Source organism: Salvelinus fontinalis, chromosome 29 (genome assembly GCF_029448725.1).
Source record: "Salvelinus fontinalis isolate EN_2023a chromosome 29, ASM2944872v1, whole genome shotgun sequence".
In the NCBI taxonomy this organism is placed as follows: domain Eukaryota; kingdom Metazoa; phylum Chordata; class Actinopteri; order Salmoniformes; family Salmonidae; genus Salvelinus; species Salvelinus fontinalis.
Window position 1 is genome coordinate 4,491,944 of NC_074693.1, and position 17,994 is coordinate 4,509,937.

Here is a 17,994-nt window from a genome sequence, read left to right on the forward strand (position 1 = left end):
AACTCTCCCACCACATAACTCTCTTATAGAACTCTCCCACCACATAACTCTCTTATAGAACTCTCCCACCACATAACTCTCTTATAGAACTCTCCCACCACATAACTCTCCTATACATAACTCTCCCACCACATAACTCTCCTATAGAACTCTCCCACTACATAACTCTCCTATAGAACTCTCCCACTACATAACTCTCCTATAGAACTCTCCCACCACATAACTCTCCTATAGAACTCTCCCACTACATAACTCTCCTATAGAACTCTCCCACTACATAACTCTCCTATAGAACTCTCCCACTACATAACTCTCCCACCACATAACTCTCTTATAGAACTCTCCCAACACATAACTCTCCTATAGAACTCTCCCACTACATAACTCTCCTATAGAACTCTCCCACCACATAACTCTCCTATAGAACTTTTCCACCACATAACTCTCTTATAGAACTCTCCCACCACATAACTCTCCTATAGAACTTTTCCACCACATAACTCTCCTATAGAACTCTCCCACCACATAACTCTACTATAGAACTCTCCCACTACATAACTCTCCTATAGAACTCTCCCACCACATAACTCTACTATAGAACTCTCCCACTACATAACTCTCTTATAGAACTCTCCCACTACATAACTCTACTATAGAACTCTCCCACTACATAACTCTCCTATAGAACTCTCCCACCACATAACTCTACTATAGAACTCTCCCACTACATAACTCTCATATAGAACTCTCCCACTACATAACTCTACTATAGAACTCTCCCACTACATAACTCTCCTATAGAACTCTCCCACCACATAACTCTACTATAGAACTCTCCCACTACATAACTCTCTTATAGAACTCTCCCACCACATAACTCTCTTATAGAACTCTCCCACCACATAACTCTCTTATAGAACTCTCCCACCACATAACTCTCTTATAGAACTCTCCCAACACATAACTCTCCTATAGAACTCTCCCACCACATAACTCTCCTATAGAACTCTCCCACCACATAACTCTCCCACCACATAACTCTCTTATAGAACTCTCCCACCACATAACTCTATTATAGAACTCTCCCACTACATAACTCTCCCACTTCATAACTCTACTATAGAACTCTCCCACCACATAACTCTACTATAGAACTCTCCCACTACATAACTCTCCCACTTCATAACTCTACTATAGAACTCTCCCACCACATAACTCTACTATAGAACTCTCCCACTACATAACTCTCCCACTTCATAACTCTACTATAGAACTCTCCCACCACATAACTCTACTATAGAACTCTCCCACCACATAACTCTCCTATAGAACTCTTCCACTACATAACTCTCCCACTTCATAACTCTACTATAGAACTCTCCCACTACAAAACTCTCTTATAGAACTCTCCCACTACATAACTCTCCTATAGAACTCTCCCACCACATAACTCTCCTATAGAACTCTCCCACCACATAACTCTCCTATAGAACTCTCCCACTACATAACTCTCCTATAGAACTCTTCCACTACATAACTCTCCCACTTCATAACTCTACTATAGAACTCTCCCACTACAAAACTCTCTTATAGAACTCTCCCACTACATAACTCTCCTATAGAACTCTCCCACCACATAACTCTCCTATAGAACTCTCCCACCACATAACTCTCCTATAGAACTCTCCCACTACATAACTCTCCTATAGAACTCTCCCACCACATAACTCTCCTATAGAACTCTCCCACTACATAACTCTACTATAGAACTCTCCCACCACATAACTCTCTTATAGAACTCTCCCACCACATAACTCTCCTATAGAACTCTCCCACCACATAACTCTCCTATAGAACTCTCCCACTACATAACTCTACTATAGAACTCTCCCACCACATAACTCTCCTATAGAACTCTCCCACTACATAACTCTCCTATAGAACTCTCCCACCACATAACTCTCCTAAAAAAAGAGTAACAGACAGTCAACAGAGAGTCTGGATGGTAACAGACAGCAACAGACATTCTGGATGGTAACAGCCAGCCAAAAGAGTAACAGACATTCTGGATGGTAACAGACAGTAACAGACATTATGGATGGGAACAGACAGTAACAGACATTATGGATGGGAACAGACAGTAACAGACATTATGGATGGTGACAGCCAGCCAAAAGAGTAACAGACATTCTGGATGGTAACAGACAGTAACAGACATTCTGGATGGGAACAGACAGTAACAGACATTCTGGATGGTAACAGACAGCCAACAGAGTAACAGACATTCTGGATGGTAACAGACAGCAACAGACATTCTGGATGGTAACAGACAGCCAACAGAGTAACAGACATTCTGGATGGTAACAGACAGCAACAGACATTCTGGATGGTAACAGACAGCCAACAGAGTAACAGACATTCTGGATGGTAACAGACAGCCAACAGAGTAACAGACATTCTGGATGGTAACAGACAGTCACAGACATTCTGGCAGAGTAACAACAGAGTCGTCAGGTCAGTTATTATGGAGTCTGTTTATTGTTGTGTCTGAAACTAGACCAGACAAGGCGTAGTGATAAGTAATATAAAAGGCATTGTGAGCCCAGCACAGCTAGTTGAGGATCCTTCCACAGGCACAGGGTGTGTGTGTCAGTACAGTCACTCTGGATGGTAACAGACAGGGTGTGTGTGTCAGTACAGTCACTCTGGTCCGGTCTCAGTCTCTAGATCCTCTGATACAGACGACCCGTTGAGCTCAGCAATCAACGAACCGTCTTCGTTTAGAGTGACCACTGGGAGGTCCTTGTTGGGGTTGACCAATGGTGTCTCGTCTTTGCTCCCGGCCAACGGGGACTCGTGATTGGGTGCAGAGTGTGTTGTTATGGAGATGGAGTTGGCTCCTCCCTCTGGACTCATGTCCCAGTCCTGATCTGCAGGCTGAGGTAGACTGGCTAGAAGTTCCTACACACACACACACACACACACACACACACACACACACACACACACACACACACACACACACACACACACACACACACACACACACACACACACACACACACACACACACACACACACAATGCTGTTTCGAAATGATTATGTGTGTTGTGTTTGTGCGTGTACAAGTGTAAGTGAGATTGTGTGTGTGTACCTGTTGTCTGTCCAGGTTGTTGGTCCGTACAGCGGTCAGAAGACTCTTGGTGAAGGTCTCCAACTCATAATATCTCTGATTCTGATTCTCTAGTTGGCTCTCCAGATACTGCACCTCCTCAAGCTGAAACACACAGACACATACTGGCCTGTGCACATCATGGTATGTGTGTGTGTGTGTGTGTGTGTGTGTGTGTGTGTGTGTGTGTGTGTGTGTGTGTGTGTGTGTGTGTGTGTGTGTGTGTGTGTGTGTGTGTTCCATCACCTTAAACTCCAGGAGGTTCTGCATGTTTTCCATATCAGATCCGACCATCTCGACACCATCATCATCATCATCATCATCAATCACCTCTATCTTCTGTTAGGAAACACAACCCTCTATAATCAGTGGCTAAATCTGATAGGAAACACAGTCTCAGAACAGTGTCTCTAGTCTCATAACAGTGTCTGTAGTGTCATAACAGTGTCTATAGTGTCATAATAGTGTCTGTAGTGTCATAACAGTCTCTCTAGTGTCATAACAGTGTCTCTAGTGTCATAACAGTGTCTGAAGTGTCATAACAGTGTCTCTAGTGTCATAACAGTCTCTCTAGTGTCATAACAGTGTCTCTAGTGTCATAACAGTGTCTCTAGTGTCATAACAGTGTCTCTAGTGTCATAACAGTCTCTCTAGTGTCATAACAGTGTCTCTAGTGTCATAACAGTGTCTATAGTGTCATAACAGTCTCTCTAGTGTCATAACAGTCTCTAGTGTCATAACAGTGTCTGTAGTGTCATAACAGTCTCTCTAGTGTCATAACAGTCTCTCTAGTGTCATAACAGTGTCTCTAGTGTCATAACAGTCTCTCTAGTGTCATAACAGTGTCTCTAGTGTCATAACAGTGTCTCTAGTGTCATAACAGTGTCTCTAGTGTCATAACAGTGTCTCTAGTGTCATAACAGTGTCTCTAGTGTCATAACAGTCTCTCTAGTGTCATAACAGTCTCTAGTGTCATAACAGTGTCTCTAGTGTCATAACAGTGTCTCTAGTGTCATAACAGTCTCTCTAGTGTCATAACAGTGTCTCTAGTGTCATAACAGTGTCTATAGTGTCATAACAGTCTCTCTAGTGTCATAACAGTCTCTCTAGTGTCATAACAGTTTATATCTAGTGTCATAACAGTGTCTATAGTGTCATAACAGTCTCTCTAGTGTCATAACAGTGTCTCTAGTGTCATAACAGTGTCTATAGTGTCATAACAGTCTCTCTAGTGTCATAACAGTCTCTCTAGTGTCATAACAGTGTCTGTAGTGTCATAACAGTCTCTCTAGTGTCATAACAGTCTCTCTAGTGTCATAACAGTGTCTCTAGTGTCATAACAGTCTCTCTAGTGTCATAACAGTGTCTCTAGTGTCATAACAGTGTCTCTAGTGTCATAACAGTGTCTCTAGTGTCATAACAGTGTCTCTAGTGTCATAACAGTCTCTCTAGTGTCATAACAGTCTCTAGTGTCATAACAGTGTCTCTAGTGTCATAACAGTGTCTCTAGTGTCATAACAGTCTCTCTAGTGTCATAACAGTGTCTCTAGTGTCATAACAGTGTCTATAGTGTCATAACAGTCTCTCTAGTGTCATAACAGTCTCTCTAGTGTCATAACAGTGTCTCTAGTGTCATAACAGTGTCTCTAGTGTCATAACAGTATCTCTAGTGTCATAACAGTGTCTCTAGTGTCATAACAGTCTCTAGTGTCATAACAGTCTCTCTAGTGTCATAACAGTGTCTCTAGTGTCATAACAGTCGCTCTAGTGTCATAACAGACTCTCTAGTGTCATAACAGACTCTCTAGTGTCATAACAGTCTCTCTAGTGTCATAACAGTCTCTCTAGTGTCATAACAGACTCTCTAGTGTCATAACAGTCTCTCTAGTGTCATAACAGTCTCTCTAGTGTCATAACAGACTCTCTAGTGTCATAACAGTCTCTCTAGTGTCATAACAGTTTATATCTAGTGTCATAACAGTCTCTCTAGTGTCATAACAGTCTCTCTAGTGTCATAACAGTGTCTCTAGTGTCATAACAGTCTCTCTAGTGTCATAACAGTCTCTCTAGTGTCATAACAGTCTATATAGTGTCATAACAGTGTCTCTAGTGTCATAACAGTGTCTCTAGTGTCATAACAGTCTCTCTAGTGTCATAACAGTGTCTCTAGTGTCATAACAGTCTCTCTAGTGTCATAACAGTCTCTCTAGTGTCATAACAGTGTCTATAGTGTCATAACAGTCTCTAGTGTCATAACAGTCTCTAGTGTCATAACAGTCTCTCTAGTGTCATAACAGTGTCTCTAGTGTCATAACAGTGTCTATAGTGTCATAACAGTCTCTCTAGTGTCATAACAGTGTCTATAGTGTCATAACAGTGTCTATAGTGTCATAACAGTGTCTCTAGTGTCATAACAGTATCTCTAGTGTCATAACAGTTTATATCTAGTGTCATAACAGTGTCTCTAGTGTCATAACAGTCTCTCTAGTGTCATAACAGTCTCTCTAGTGTCATAACAGTCTCTCTAGTGTCATAACAGTGTCTCTAGTGTCATAACAGTCTCTCTAGTGTCATAACAGTGTCTCTAGTGTCATAACAGTCTCTCTAGTGTCATAACAGTGTCTCTAGTGTCATAACAGTGTCTCTAGTGTCATAACAGTGTCTATAGTGTCATAACAGTCTCTCTAGTGTCATAACAGTGTCTCTAGTGTCATAACAGTGTCTGTAGTGTCATAACAGTCTCTCTAGTGTCATAACAGTCTCTCTAGTGTCATAACAGTCTCTAGTGTCATAACAGTGTCTCTAGTGTCATAACAGTGTCTCTAGTGTCATAACAGTCTATATAGTGTCATAACAGTGTCTCTAGTGTCATAACAGTCTCTCTAGTGTCATAACAGTCTCTCTAGTGTCATAACAGTGTCTCTAGTGTCATAACAGTGTCTCTAGTGTCATAACAGTGTCTCTAGTGTCATAACAGTGTCTCTAGTGTCATAACAGTCTCTCTAGTGTCATAACAGTCTCTAGTGTCATAACAGTGTCTCTAGTGTCATAACAGTGTCTCTAGTGTCATAACAGTCTCTCTAGTGTCATAACAGTGTCTCTAGTGTCATAACAGTGTCTATAGTGTCATAACAGTCTCTCTAGTGTCATAACAGTCTCTCTAGTGTCATATTAGTCTCTCTAGTGTCATAACAGTCTCTCTAGTGTCATAACAGTGTCTCTAGTGTCATAACAGTCTCTCTAGTGTCATAACAGTTTATATCTAGTGTCATAACAGTGTCTCTAGTGTCATAACAGTGTCTCTAGTGTCATAACAGTCTATATAGTGTCATAACAGTGTCTCTAGTGTCATAACAGTCTCTCTAGTGTCATAACAGTCTCTCTAGTGTCATAACAGTGTCTCTAGTGTCATAACAGTGTCTCTAGTGTCATAACAGTGTCTCTAGTGTCATAACAGTGTCTCTAGTGTCATAACAGTCTCTCTAGTGTCATAACAGTCTCTAGTGTCATAACAGTGTCTCTAGTGTCATAACAGTGTCTCTAGTGTCATAACAGTCTCTCTAGTGTCATAACAGTGTCTCTAGTGTCATAACAGTGTCTATAGTGTCATAACAGTCTCTCTAGTGTCATAACAGTCTCTCTAGTGTCATATTAGTCTCTCTAGTGTCATAACAGTCTCTCTAGTGTCATAACAGTGTCTCTAGTGTCATAACAGTCTCTCTAGTGTCATAACAGTTTATATCTAGTGTCATAACAGTCTCTCTAGTGTCATAACAGTTTATATCTAGTGTCAAAACAGTCTCTCTAGTGTCATAACAGTTTATATCTAGTGTCAAAACAGTCTCTCTAGTGTCATAACAGTTTATATCTAGTGTCATAACAGTCTCTCTAGTGTCATAACAGTCTCTCTAGTGTCATAACAGTGTCTCTAGTGTCATAACAGTGTCTCTAGTGTCATAACAGTCTCTCTAGTGTCATAACAGTCTATATAGTGTCATAACAGTGTCTCTAGTGTCATAACAGTGTCTCTAGTGTCATAACAGTCTCTCTAGTGTCATAACAGTGTCTCTAGTTTCATAACAGTCTCTCTAGTGTCATAACAGTGTCTCTAGTGTCATAACAGTCTCTCTAGTGTCATAACAGTGTCTCTAGTGTCATAACAGTCTCTCTAGTGTCATAACAGTCTCTCTAGTGTCATAACAGTGTCTATAGTGTCATAACAGTCTCTAGTGTCATAACAGTCTCTAGTGTCATAACAGTCTCTCTAGTGTCATAACAGTGTCTCTAGTGTCATAACAGTGTCTATAGTGTCATAACAGTCTCTCTAGTGTCATAACAGTGTCTATAGTGTCATAACAGTGTCTATAGTGTCATAACAGTGTCTCTAGTGTCATAACAGTATCTCTAGTGTCATAACAGTTTATATCTAGTGTCATAACAGTCTCTCTAGTGTCATAACAGTCTCTCTAGTGTCATAACAGTCTCTCTAGTGTCATAACAGTCTCTCTAGTGTCATAACAGTCTCTCTAGTGTCATAACAGTGTCTCTAGTGTCATAACAGTCTCTCTAGTGTCATAACAGTGTCTCTAGTGTCATAACAGTCTCTCTAGTGTCATAACAGTCTCTAGTGTCATAACAGTCTCTCTAGTGTCATAACAGTCTCTCTAGTGTCATAACAGTTTCTCTAGTGTCATAACAGTCTATATAGTGTCATAACAGTCTCTCTAGTGTCATAACAGTCTCTCTAGTGTCATAAATGTCTCTCTAGTGTCATAACAGTGTCTCTAGTGTCATAACAGTTTATATCTAGTGTCATAACAGTTTATATCTAGTGTCATAACAGTTTATATCTAGTGTCATAACAGTTTATATCTAGTGTCATAACAGTTTATATCGAGTGTCATAACAGTTTATATCTAGTGTCATAACAGTGTAGTTTACTAGTGTCATAACAGTATAGTTTACTAGTGTCATAACAGTGTAGTTTACTAGTGTCATAACAGTTTATATCTAGTGTCATAACAGTCTCTCTAGTGTCATAACAGTCTCTCTAGTGTCATAACAGTCTCTCTAGTGTCATAACAGTCTCTCTAGTGTCATAACAGTCTCTCTAGTGTCATAACAGTCTCTCTAGTGTCATAACAGTTTCTCTAGTGTCATAACAGTCTATATAGTGTCATAACAGTCTCTCTAGTGTCATACCAGTTTCTCTAGTGTCATAACAGTCTCTCTGGTGTCATAACAGTTTCTCTAGTGTCATAACAGTCTCTCTAGTGTCATAACAGTCTCTCTAGTGTCATAACAGTGTCTCTAGTGTCATGACAGTGTCTCTAGTGTCATAACAGTGTCTCTAGTGTCATAACAGTGTCTCTAGTGTCATAACAGTCTCTCTAGTGTCATAACAGTTTATATCTAGTGTCATAACAGTTTATATCTAGTGTCATAGTCTCTCTAGTGTCATAACAGTCTATATAGTGTCATAACAGTGTCTCTAGTGTCATAACAGTCTCTCTAGTGTCATAACAGTCTTTCTAGTGTCATAACAGTGTCTCTAGTGGCATAACAGTCTTTCTAGTGTCATAACAGTGTCTCTAGTGTCATAACAGTCTCTCTAGTGTCATAACAGTTTATATCTAGTGTCATAACAGTTTATATCTAGTGTCATAGTCTCTCTAGTGTCATAACAGTCTATATAGTGTCATAACAGTGTCTCTAGTGTCATAACAGTCTTTCTAGTGTCATAACAGTGTCTCTAGTGGCATAACAGTCTTTCTAGTGTCATAACAGTGTCTCTAGTGTCATAACAGTGTCTCTAGTGTCATAACAGTATCTCTAGTGTCATAACAGTGTCTCTAGTGTCATAACAGTCTCTAGTGTCATAACAGTCTCTCTAGTGTCATAACAGTCTCTCTAGTGTCATAACAGTTTATATCTAGTGTCAAAACAGTTTATATCTAGTGTCAAAACAGTTTATATCTAGTGTCATATAAGTTTATATCTAGTGTCATAACAGTTTATATCTAGTGTCATAACAGTTTTTATCTAGTGTCATAACAGTTTATATCTAGTGTCATAACAGTCTCTCTAGTGTCATAACAGTCTCTCTAGTGTCATAACAGTCTCTCTAGTGTCATAACAGTTTCTCTAGTGTCATAACAGTATCTCTAGTGTCATAACAGTCTCTCTAGTGTCATAACAGTCTCTAGTGTCATAACAGTCTCTAGTGTCATAACAGTCTCTAGTGTCATAACAGTGTCTCTAGTGTCATAACAGTCTCTCTAGTGTCATAACAGTCTCTAGTGTCATAACAGTCTCTCTAGTGTCATAACAGTCTCTCTAGTGTCATAACAGTCTCTCTAGTGTCATAACAGTGTCTCTAGTGTCATAACAGTCTCTCTAGTGTCATAACAGTCTCTCTAGTGTCATAACAGTCTCTCTAGTGTCATAACAGTGTCTCTAGTGTCATAACAGTCTCTCTAGTGTCATAACAGTCTCTCTAGTGTCATAACAGTCTCTCTAGTGTCATAACAGTGTCTCTAGTGTCATAACAGTCTCTCTAGTGTCATAACAGTCTCTCTAGTGTCATAACAGTTTATATCTAGTGTCAAAACAGTCTCTCTAGTGTCATAACAGTGTCTCTAGTGTCAAAACAGTTTATATCTAGTGTCATAACAGTCTCTCTAGTGTCATAACAGTCTCTCTCTAGTGTCATAACAGTGTCTCTAGTGTCATAACAGTCTCTAGTGTCATAACAGTCTCTCTAGTGTCATAACAGTGTCTCTAGTGTCATAACAGTGTCTCTAGTGTCATAACAGTCTCTCTAGTGTCATAACAGTTTATATCTAGTGTCAAAACAGTTTATATCTAGTGTCATAACAGTTTATATCTAGTGTCATAACAGTTTATATCTAGTGTCATAACAGTTTATATCTAGTGTCATAACAGTTTATATCTAGTGTTAAACAGTTTATATCTAGTGTCATAACAGTTTATATCTACTGTCATAACAGTCTCTCTAGTGTCATAACAGTGTAGTTTACTAGTGTCATAACAGTTTATATCTAGTGTCATAACAGTTTATATCTAGTGTTAAACAGTTTATATCTAGTGTCATAACAGTTTATATCTACTGTCATAACAGTCTCTCTAGTGTCATAACAGTGTAGTTTACTAGTGTCATAACAGTTTATATCTAGTGTCATAACAGTTTATATCTAGTGTTAAACAGTTTATATCTAGTGTCATAACAGTTTATATCTAGTGTCATAACAGTGTAGTTTAATAGTGTCATAACAGTTTATATCTACTGTCATAACAGTCTCTCTAGTGTCATAACAGTGTAGTTTACTAGTGTCATAACAGTTTATATCTAGTGTCATAACAGTGTAGTTTACTAGTGTCATAAGAGTGTAGTTTACTAGTGTCATAACAGTGTAGTTTACTAGTGTCATAACAGTTTATATCTAGTGTCATAACAGTCTCTCTAGTGTCATAACAGTTTATATCTAGTGTCATAACAGTGTCTCTAGTGTCATAACAGTTTATATCTAGTGTCATAACAGTGTCTCTAGTGTCATAACAGTGTCTCTATTGTCATAACAGTGTCTCTAGTGTCATAACAGTCTCTCTAGTGTCATAACATTCTCTCTAGTGTCATAACAGTGTCTAGTGTCATAACAGTCTCTCTAGTGTCATAACAGTGTCTCTAGTGTCATAACAGTCTCTCTAGTGTCATAACAGTCTCTCTAGTGTCATAACAGTCTCTCTAGTGTCATAACAGTCTCTCTAGTGTCATAACAGTCTCTCTAGTGTCATAACAGTCTTTCTAGTGTCATAACAGTGTCTCTAGTGTCATAACAGTCTCTCTAGTGTCATAACAGTGTCTCTAGTGTCATAACAGTGTCTCTAGTGTCATAACAGTGTCTCTAGTGTCATAACAGTGTCTCTAGTGTCATAACAGTCTCTCTAGTGTCATAACAGTCTTTCTAGTGTCATAACAGTGTCTCTAGTGTCATAACAGTCTCTCTAGTGTCATAACAGTCTTTCTAGTGTCATAACAGTGTCTATAGTGTCATAACAGTGTCTCTAGTGTCATAACAGTGTCTCTAGTGTCATAACAGTCTCTCTAGTGTCATAACAGTCTCTCTAGTGTCATAAAAGTGTCTCTAGTGTCATAACAGTCTCTAGTGTCATAACAGTGTCTCTAGTGTCATAACAGTCTCTCTAGTGTCATAACAGTCTCTCTAGTGTCATAACAGTCTCTCCAGTGTCATAACAGTCTCTCTAGTGTCATAACAGTCTCTAGTGTCATAACAGTCTCTAGTGTCATAACAGTGTCTCTAGTGTCATAACAGTCTCTCTAGTGTCATAACAGTATCTCTAGTGTCATAACAGTCTCTCTAGTGTCATAAGTGTCTCTAGTGTCATAACAGTGTCTCTAGTGTCATAACAGTCTTTCTAGTGTCATAACAGTGTCTCTAGTGTCATAACAGTCTCTCTAGTGTCATAACAGTGTCTCTAGTGTCATAACAGTGTCTCTAGTGTCATAACAGTGTCTCTAGTGTCATAACAGTGTCTCTAGTGTCATAACAGTGTCTCTAGTGTCATAACAGTGTCTCTAGTGTCATAACAGTCTCTCTAGTGTCATAACAGTCTTTCTAGTGTCATAACAGTGTCTATAGTGTCATAACAGTGTCTCTAGTGTCATAACAGTCTCTAGTGTCATAACAGTCTCTCTAGTGTCATAACAGTTTCTCTAGTGTCATAACAGTGTCTATAGTGTCATAACAGTGTCTATAGTGTCATAACAGTGTCTATAGTGTCATAACAGTGTCTCTAGTGTCATAAGTGTCTCTAGTGTCATAACAGTGTCTGTAGTGTCATAACAGTCTCTCTAGTGTCATAACAGTGTCTCTAGTGTCATAAGTGTCTCTAGTGTCATAACAGACTATAGTGTCATAACAGTCTCTCTAGTGTCATAACAGTCTCTCTAGTGTCATAACAGTGTCTCTAGTGTCATGACAGTCTCTCTAGTGTCATAACAGTCTCTCTAGTGTCATAACAGTGTCTCTAGTGTCATAACAGTCTCTCTAGTGTCATAACAGTGTCTATAGTGTCATAACAGTCTCTCTAGTGTCATAACAGTCTCTCTAGTGTCATAACAGTCTCTCTAGTGTCATAACAGTGTCTCTAGTGTCATAACAGTCTCTCTAGTGTCATAACAGTCTCTCTAGTGTCATAACAGTCTCTAGTGTCATAACAGTCTCTCTAGTGTCATAACAGTCTCTCTAGTGTCATAACAGTTTATATCTAGTGTCATAACAGTTTATATCTAGTGTCATAACAGTCTCTCTAGTGTCATAACAGTGTCTCTAGTGTCATAACAGTCTCTCTAGTGTCATAACAGTGTCTCTAGTGTCATAACAGTCTCTCTAGTGTCATAAGTGTCTCTAGTGTCATAACAGTCTCTAGTGTCATAACAGTCTCTAGTGTCATAACAGTCTCTCTAGTGTCATAACAGTGTCTCTAGTGTCATAACAGTCTCTCTAGTGTCATAACAGTCTCTCTAGTGTCATAACAGTTTATATCTAGTGTCATAACAGTCTCTCTAGTGTCATAACAGTCTCTCTAGTGTCATAACAGTTTATATCTAGTGTCATAACAGTCTCTCTAGTGTCATAACAGTCTCTCTAGTGTCATAACAGTGTCTCTAGTGTCATAACAGTCTCTAGTGTCATAACAGTCTCTCTAGTGTCATAACAGTGTCTCTAGTGTCATAACAGTCTCTCTAGTGTCATAACAGTCTCTCTAGTGTCATAACAGTGTCTCTAGTGTCATAACAGTGTCTCTAGTGTCATAACAGTCTTTCTAGTGTCATAACAGTGTCTCTAGTGTCATAACAGTCTCTCTAGTGTCATAACAGTGTCTCTAGTGTCATAACAGTGTCTAGTGTCATAACAGTGTCTCTAGTGTCATAACAGTGTCTCTAGTGTCATAACAGTCTCTCTAGTGTCATAACAGTCTCTCTAGTGTCATAACAGTGTCTCTAGTGTCATAACAGTGTCTCTAGTGTCATAACAGTCTCTCTAGTGTCATAACAGTCTCTCTAGTGTCATAACAGTTTATATCTAGTGTCATAACAGTTTATATCTAGTGTCATACCAGTTTATATCTAGTGTCATAACAGTTTATATCTAGTGTCATAACAGTGTAGTTTACTAGTGTCATAACAGTTTATATCTAGTGTCATAACAGTTTATATCTAGTGTCATAACAGTGTAGTTTACTAGTGTCATAACAGTTTATATCTAGTGTCATAACAGTTTATATCTAGTGTAATAACAGTGTAGTTTAATAGTGTCATAACAGTTTATATCTAGTGTCATAACAGTTTATATCTAGTGTCATAACAGTTTATATCTAGTGTCATAACAGTTTATATCTAGTGTCATAACAGTGTAGTTTAATAGTGTATACTGCAGTACCACGTTGTGAGCCATGGGAGCGCTGCTGCTGTCCTCCACTCCATTCTGTCATAACAGTTTATATCTAGTGTCATAACAGTGTAGTTTAATAGTGTATACTGCAGTACCACGTTGTGAGCCATGGGGGCGCTGCTGCTGCTGTCCTCCACTCCATTCTGTCATAACAGTTTATATCTAGTGTCATAACAGTGTAGTTTAATAGTGTATACTGCAGTACCACGTTGTGAGCCATGGGAGCGCTGCTGCTGCTGTCCTCCACTCCATTCTGTCATAACAGTTTATATCTAGTGTCATAACAGTGTAGTTTAATAGTGTATACTGCAGTACCACGTTGTGAGCCATGGGGGCGCTGCTGCTGTCCTCCACTCCATTCTGTCATAACAGTTTATATCTAGTGTCATAACAGTGTAGTTTAATAGTGTATACTGCAGTACCACGTTGTGAGCCATGGGGGCGCTGCTGCTGCTGTCCTCCACTCCATTCTGTCATAACAGTTTATATCTAGTGTCATAACAGTGTAGTTTAATAGTGTATACTGCAGTACCACGTTGTGAGCCATGGGAGCGCTGCTGCTGTCCTCCACTCCATTCTGTCATAACAGTTTATATCTAGTGTCATAACAGTGTAGTTTAATAGTGTATACTGCAGTACCACGTTGTGAGCCATGGGGGCGCTGCTGCTGCTGTCCTCCACTCCATTCTGTCATACCAGTTTATATCTAGTGTCATAACAGTGTAGTTTAATAGTGTATACTGCAGTACCACGTTGTGAGCCATGGGGGCGCTGCTGCTGCTGTCCTCCACTCCATTCTGTCATACCAGTTTATATCTAGTGTCATAACAGTGTAGTTTAATAGTGTATACTGCAGTACCACGTTGTGAGCCATGGGGGCGCTGCTGCTGCTGTCCTCCACTCCATTCTGTCATAACAGTTTATATCTAGTGTCATAACAGTGTAGTTTAATAGTGTATACTGCAGTACCACGTTGTGAGCCATGGGAGCGCTGCTGCTGTCCTCCACTCCATTCTGTCATACCAGTTTATATCTAGTGTCATAACAGTGTAGTTTAATAGTGTATACTGCAGTACCACGTTGTGAGCCATGGGGGCGCTGCTGCTGCTGTCCTCCACTCCATTCTGTCATAACAGTTTATATCTAGTGTCATAACAGTGTAGTTTAATAGTGTATACTGCAGTACCACGTTGTGAGCCATGGGAGCGCTGCTGCTGCTGTCCTCCACTCCATTCTGTCATAACAGTTTATATCTAGTGTCATAACAGTGTAGTTTAATAGTGTATACTGCAGTACCACGTTGTGAGCCATGGGGGCGCTGCTGCTGCTGTCCTCCACTCCATTCTGTCATAACAGTTTATATCTAGTGTCATAACAGTGTAGTTTAATAGTGTATACTGCAGTACCACGTTGTGAGCCATGGGGGCGCTGCTGCTGCTGTCCTCCACTCCATTCTGTCATAACAGTTTATATCTAGTGTCATAACAGTGTAGTTTAATAGTGTATACTGCAGTACCACGTTGTGAGCCATGGGGGCGCTGCTGCTGCTGTCCTCCACTCCATTCTGTCATAACAGTTTATATCTAGTGTCATAACAGTGTAGTTTAATAGTGTATACTGCAGTACCACGTTGTGAGCCATGGGAGCGCTGCTGCTGCTGTCCTCCACTATATTCTGTCATAACAGTTTATATCTAGTGTCATAACAGTGTAGTTTAATAGTGTATACTGCAGTACCACGTTGTGAGCCATGGGAGCGCTGCTGCTGCTGTCCTCCACTCCATTCTGTCATAACAGTTTATATCTAGTGTCATAACAGTGTAGTTTAATAGTGTATACTGCAGTACCACGTTGTGAGCCATGGGGGCGCTGCTGCTGCTGTCCTCCACTCCATTCTGTCATAACAGTTTATATCTAGTGTCATAACAGTGTAGTTTAATAGTGTATACTGCAGTACCACGTTGTGAGCCATGGGGGCGCTGCTGCTGCTGTCCTCCACTCCATTCTGTCATAACAGTGTCTATAGTGTCATAACAGTCTCTCTAGTGTCATAACAGTGTCTCTAGTGTCATAACAGTCTCTCTAGTGTCATAACAGTGTCTATAGTGTCATAACAGTCTCTCTAGTGTCATAACAGTCTCTCTAGTGTCATAACAGTCTCTCTAGTGTCATAACAGTGTCTCTAGTGTCATAACAGTCTCTCTAGTGTCATAACAGTCTCTCTAGTGTCATAACAGTCTCTAGTGTCATAACAGTCTCTCTAGTGTCATAACAGTCTCTCTAGTGTCATAACAGTTTATATCTAGTGTCATAACAGTTTATATCTAGTGTCATAACAGTCTCTCTAGTGTCATAACAGTGTCTCTAGTGTCATAACAGTCTCTCTAGTGTCATAACAGTGTCTCTAGTGTCATAACAGTCTCTCTAGTGTCATAAGTGTCTCTAGTGTCATAACAGTCTCTAGTGTCATAACAGTCTCTAGTGTCATAACAGTCTCTCTAGTGTCATAACAGTGTCTCTAGTGTCATAACAGTCTCTCTAGTGTCATAACAGTCTCTCTAGTGTCATAACAGTTTATATCTAGTGTCATAACAGTCTCTCTAGTGTCATAACAGTCTCTCTAGTGTCATAACAGTTTATATCTAGTGTCATAACAGTCTCTCTAGTGTCATAACAGTCTCTCTAGTGTCATAACAGTGTCTCTAGTGTCATAACAGTCTCTAGTGTCATAACAGTCTCTCTAGTGTCATAACAGTGTCTCTAGTGTCATAACAGTCTCTCTAGTGTCATAACAGTCTCTCTAGTGTCATAACAGTGTCTCTAGTGTCATAACAGTGTCTCTAGTGTCATAACAGTCTTTCTAGTGTCATAACAGTGTCTCTAGTGTCATAACAGTCTCTCTAGTGTCATAACAGTGTCTCTAGTGTCATAACAGTGTCTAGTGTCATAACAGTGTCTCTAGTGTCATAACAGTGTCTCTAGTGTCATAACAGTCTCTCTAGTGTCATAACAGTCTCTCTAGTGTCATAACAGTGTCTCTAGTGTCATAACAGTGTCTCTAGTGTCATAACAGTCTCTCTAGTGTCATAACAGTCTCTCTAGTGTCATAACAGTTTATATCTAGTGTCATAACAGTTTATATCTAGTGTCATACCAGTTTATATCTAGTGTCATAACAGTTTATATCTAGTGTCATAACAGTGTAGTTTACTAGTGTCATAACAGTTTATATCTAGTGTCATAACAGTTTATATCTAGTGTCATAACAGTGTAGTTTACTAGTGTCATAACAGTTTATATCTAGTGTCATAACAGTTTATATCTAGTGTAATAACAGTGTAGTTTAATAGTGTCATAACAGTTTATATCTAGTGTCATAACAGTTTATATCTAGTGTCATAACAGTTTATATCTAGTGTCATAACAGTTTATATCTAGTGTCATAACAGTGTAGTTTAATAGTGTATACTGCAGTACCACGTTGTGAGCCATGGGAGCGCTGCTGCTGTCCTCCACTCCATTCTGTCATAACAGTTTATATCTAGTGTCATAACAGTGTAGTTTAATAGTGTATACTGCAGTACCACGTTGTGAGCCATGGGGGCGCTGCTGCTGCTGTCCTCCACTCCATTCTGTCATAACAGTTTATATCTAGTGTCATAACAGTGTAGTTTAATAGTGTATACTGCAGTACCACGTTGTGAGCCATGGGAGCGCTGCTGCTGTCCTCCACTCCATTCTGTCATAACAGTTTATATCTAGTGTCATAACAGTGTAGTTTAATAGTGTATACTGCAGTACCACGTTGTGAGCCATGGGGGCGCTGCTGCTGCTGTCCTCCACTCCATTCTGTCATACCAGTTTATATCTAGTGTCATAACAGTGTAGTTTAATAGTGTATACTGCAGTACCACGTTGTGAGCCATGGGGGCGCTGCTGCTGCTGTCCTCCACTCCATTCTGTCATACCAGTTTATATCTAGTGTCATAACAGTGTAGTTTAATAGTGTATACTGCAGTACCACGTTGTGAGCCATGGGGGCGCTGCTGCTGCTGTCCTCCACTCCATTCTGTCATAACAGTTTATATCTAGTGTCATAACAGTGTAGTTTAATAGTGTATACTGCAGTACCACGTTGTGAGCCATGGGAGCGCTGCTGCTGCTGTCCTCCACTCCATTCTGTCATAACAGTTTATATCTAGTGTCATAACAGTGTAGTTTAATAGTGTATACTGCAGTACCACGTTGTGAGCCATGGGAGCGCTGCTGCTGCTGTCCTCCACTCCATTCTGTCATAACAGTTTATATCTAGTGTCATAACAGTGTA

At 39.7% G+C, this 17,994-nt stretch overlaps 1 protein-coding gene across 2 annotated transcripts in view; it reads right to left on the bottom strand.

The window, feature by feature from the left end:
• Positions 1 to 2,515: 2,515 nt before the first annotated feature.
• LOC129827337 (highly divergent homeobox-like) overlaps positions 2,516 to 17,994 on the bottom strand; it is an 86,164-nt gene continuing 70,685 nt past the window's right edge. The window contains exons 9-12 of one of the 2 annotated variants that reach the window (XM_055888091.1): positions 15,295 to 15,318; positions 3,419 to 3,511; positions 3,155 to 3,277; positions 2,516 to 2,961 (exon numbers count right to left, since the gene is read on the bottom strand). In XM_055888091.1, coding sequence (XP_055744066.1) covers positions 2,701 to 2,961; positions 3,155 to 3,277; positions 3,419 to 3,511; positions 15,295 to 15,318 — 501 coding nt within the window. In that variant the 3' untranslated portion in view covers positions 2,516 to 2,700. The remainder of the gene's footprint in view (positions 2,962 to 3,154; positions 3,278 to 3,418; positions 3,512 to 15,294; positions 15,319 to 17,994) is intronic. The other variant, XM_055888092.1, reaches the window with a different exon arrangement.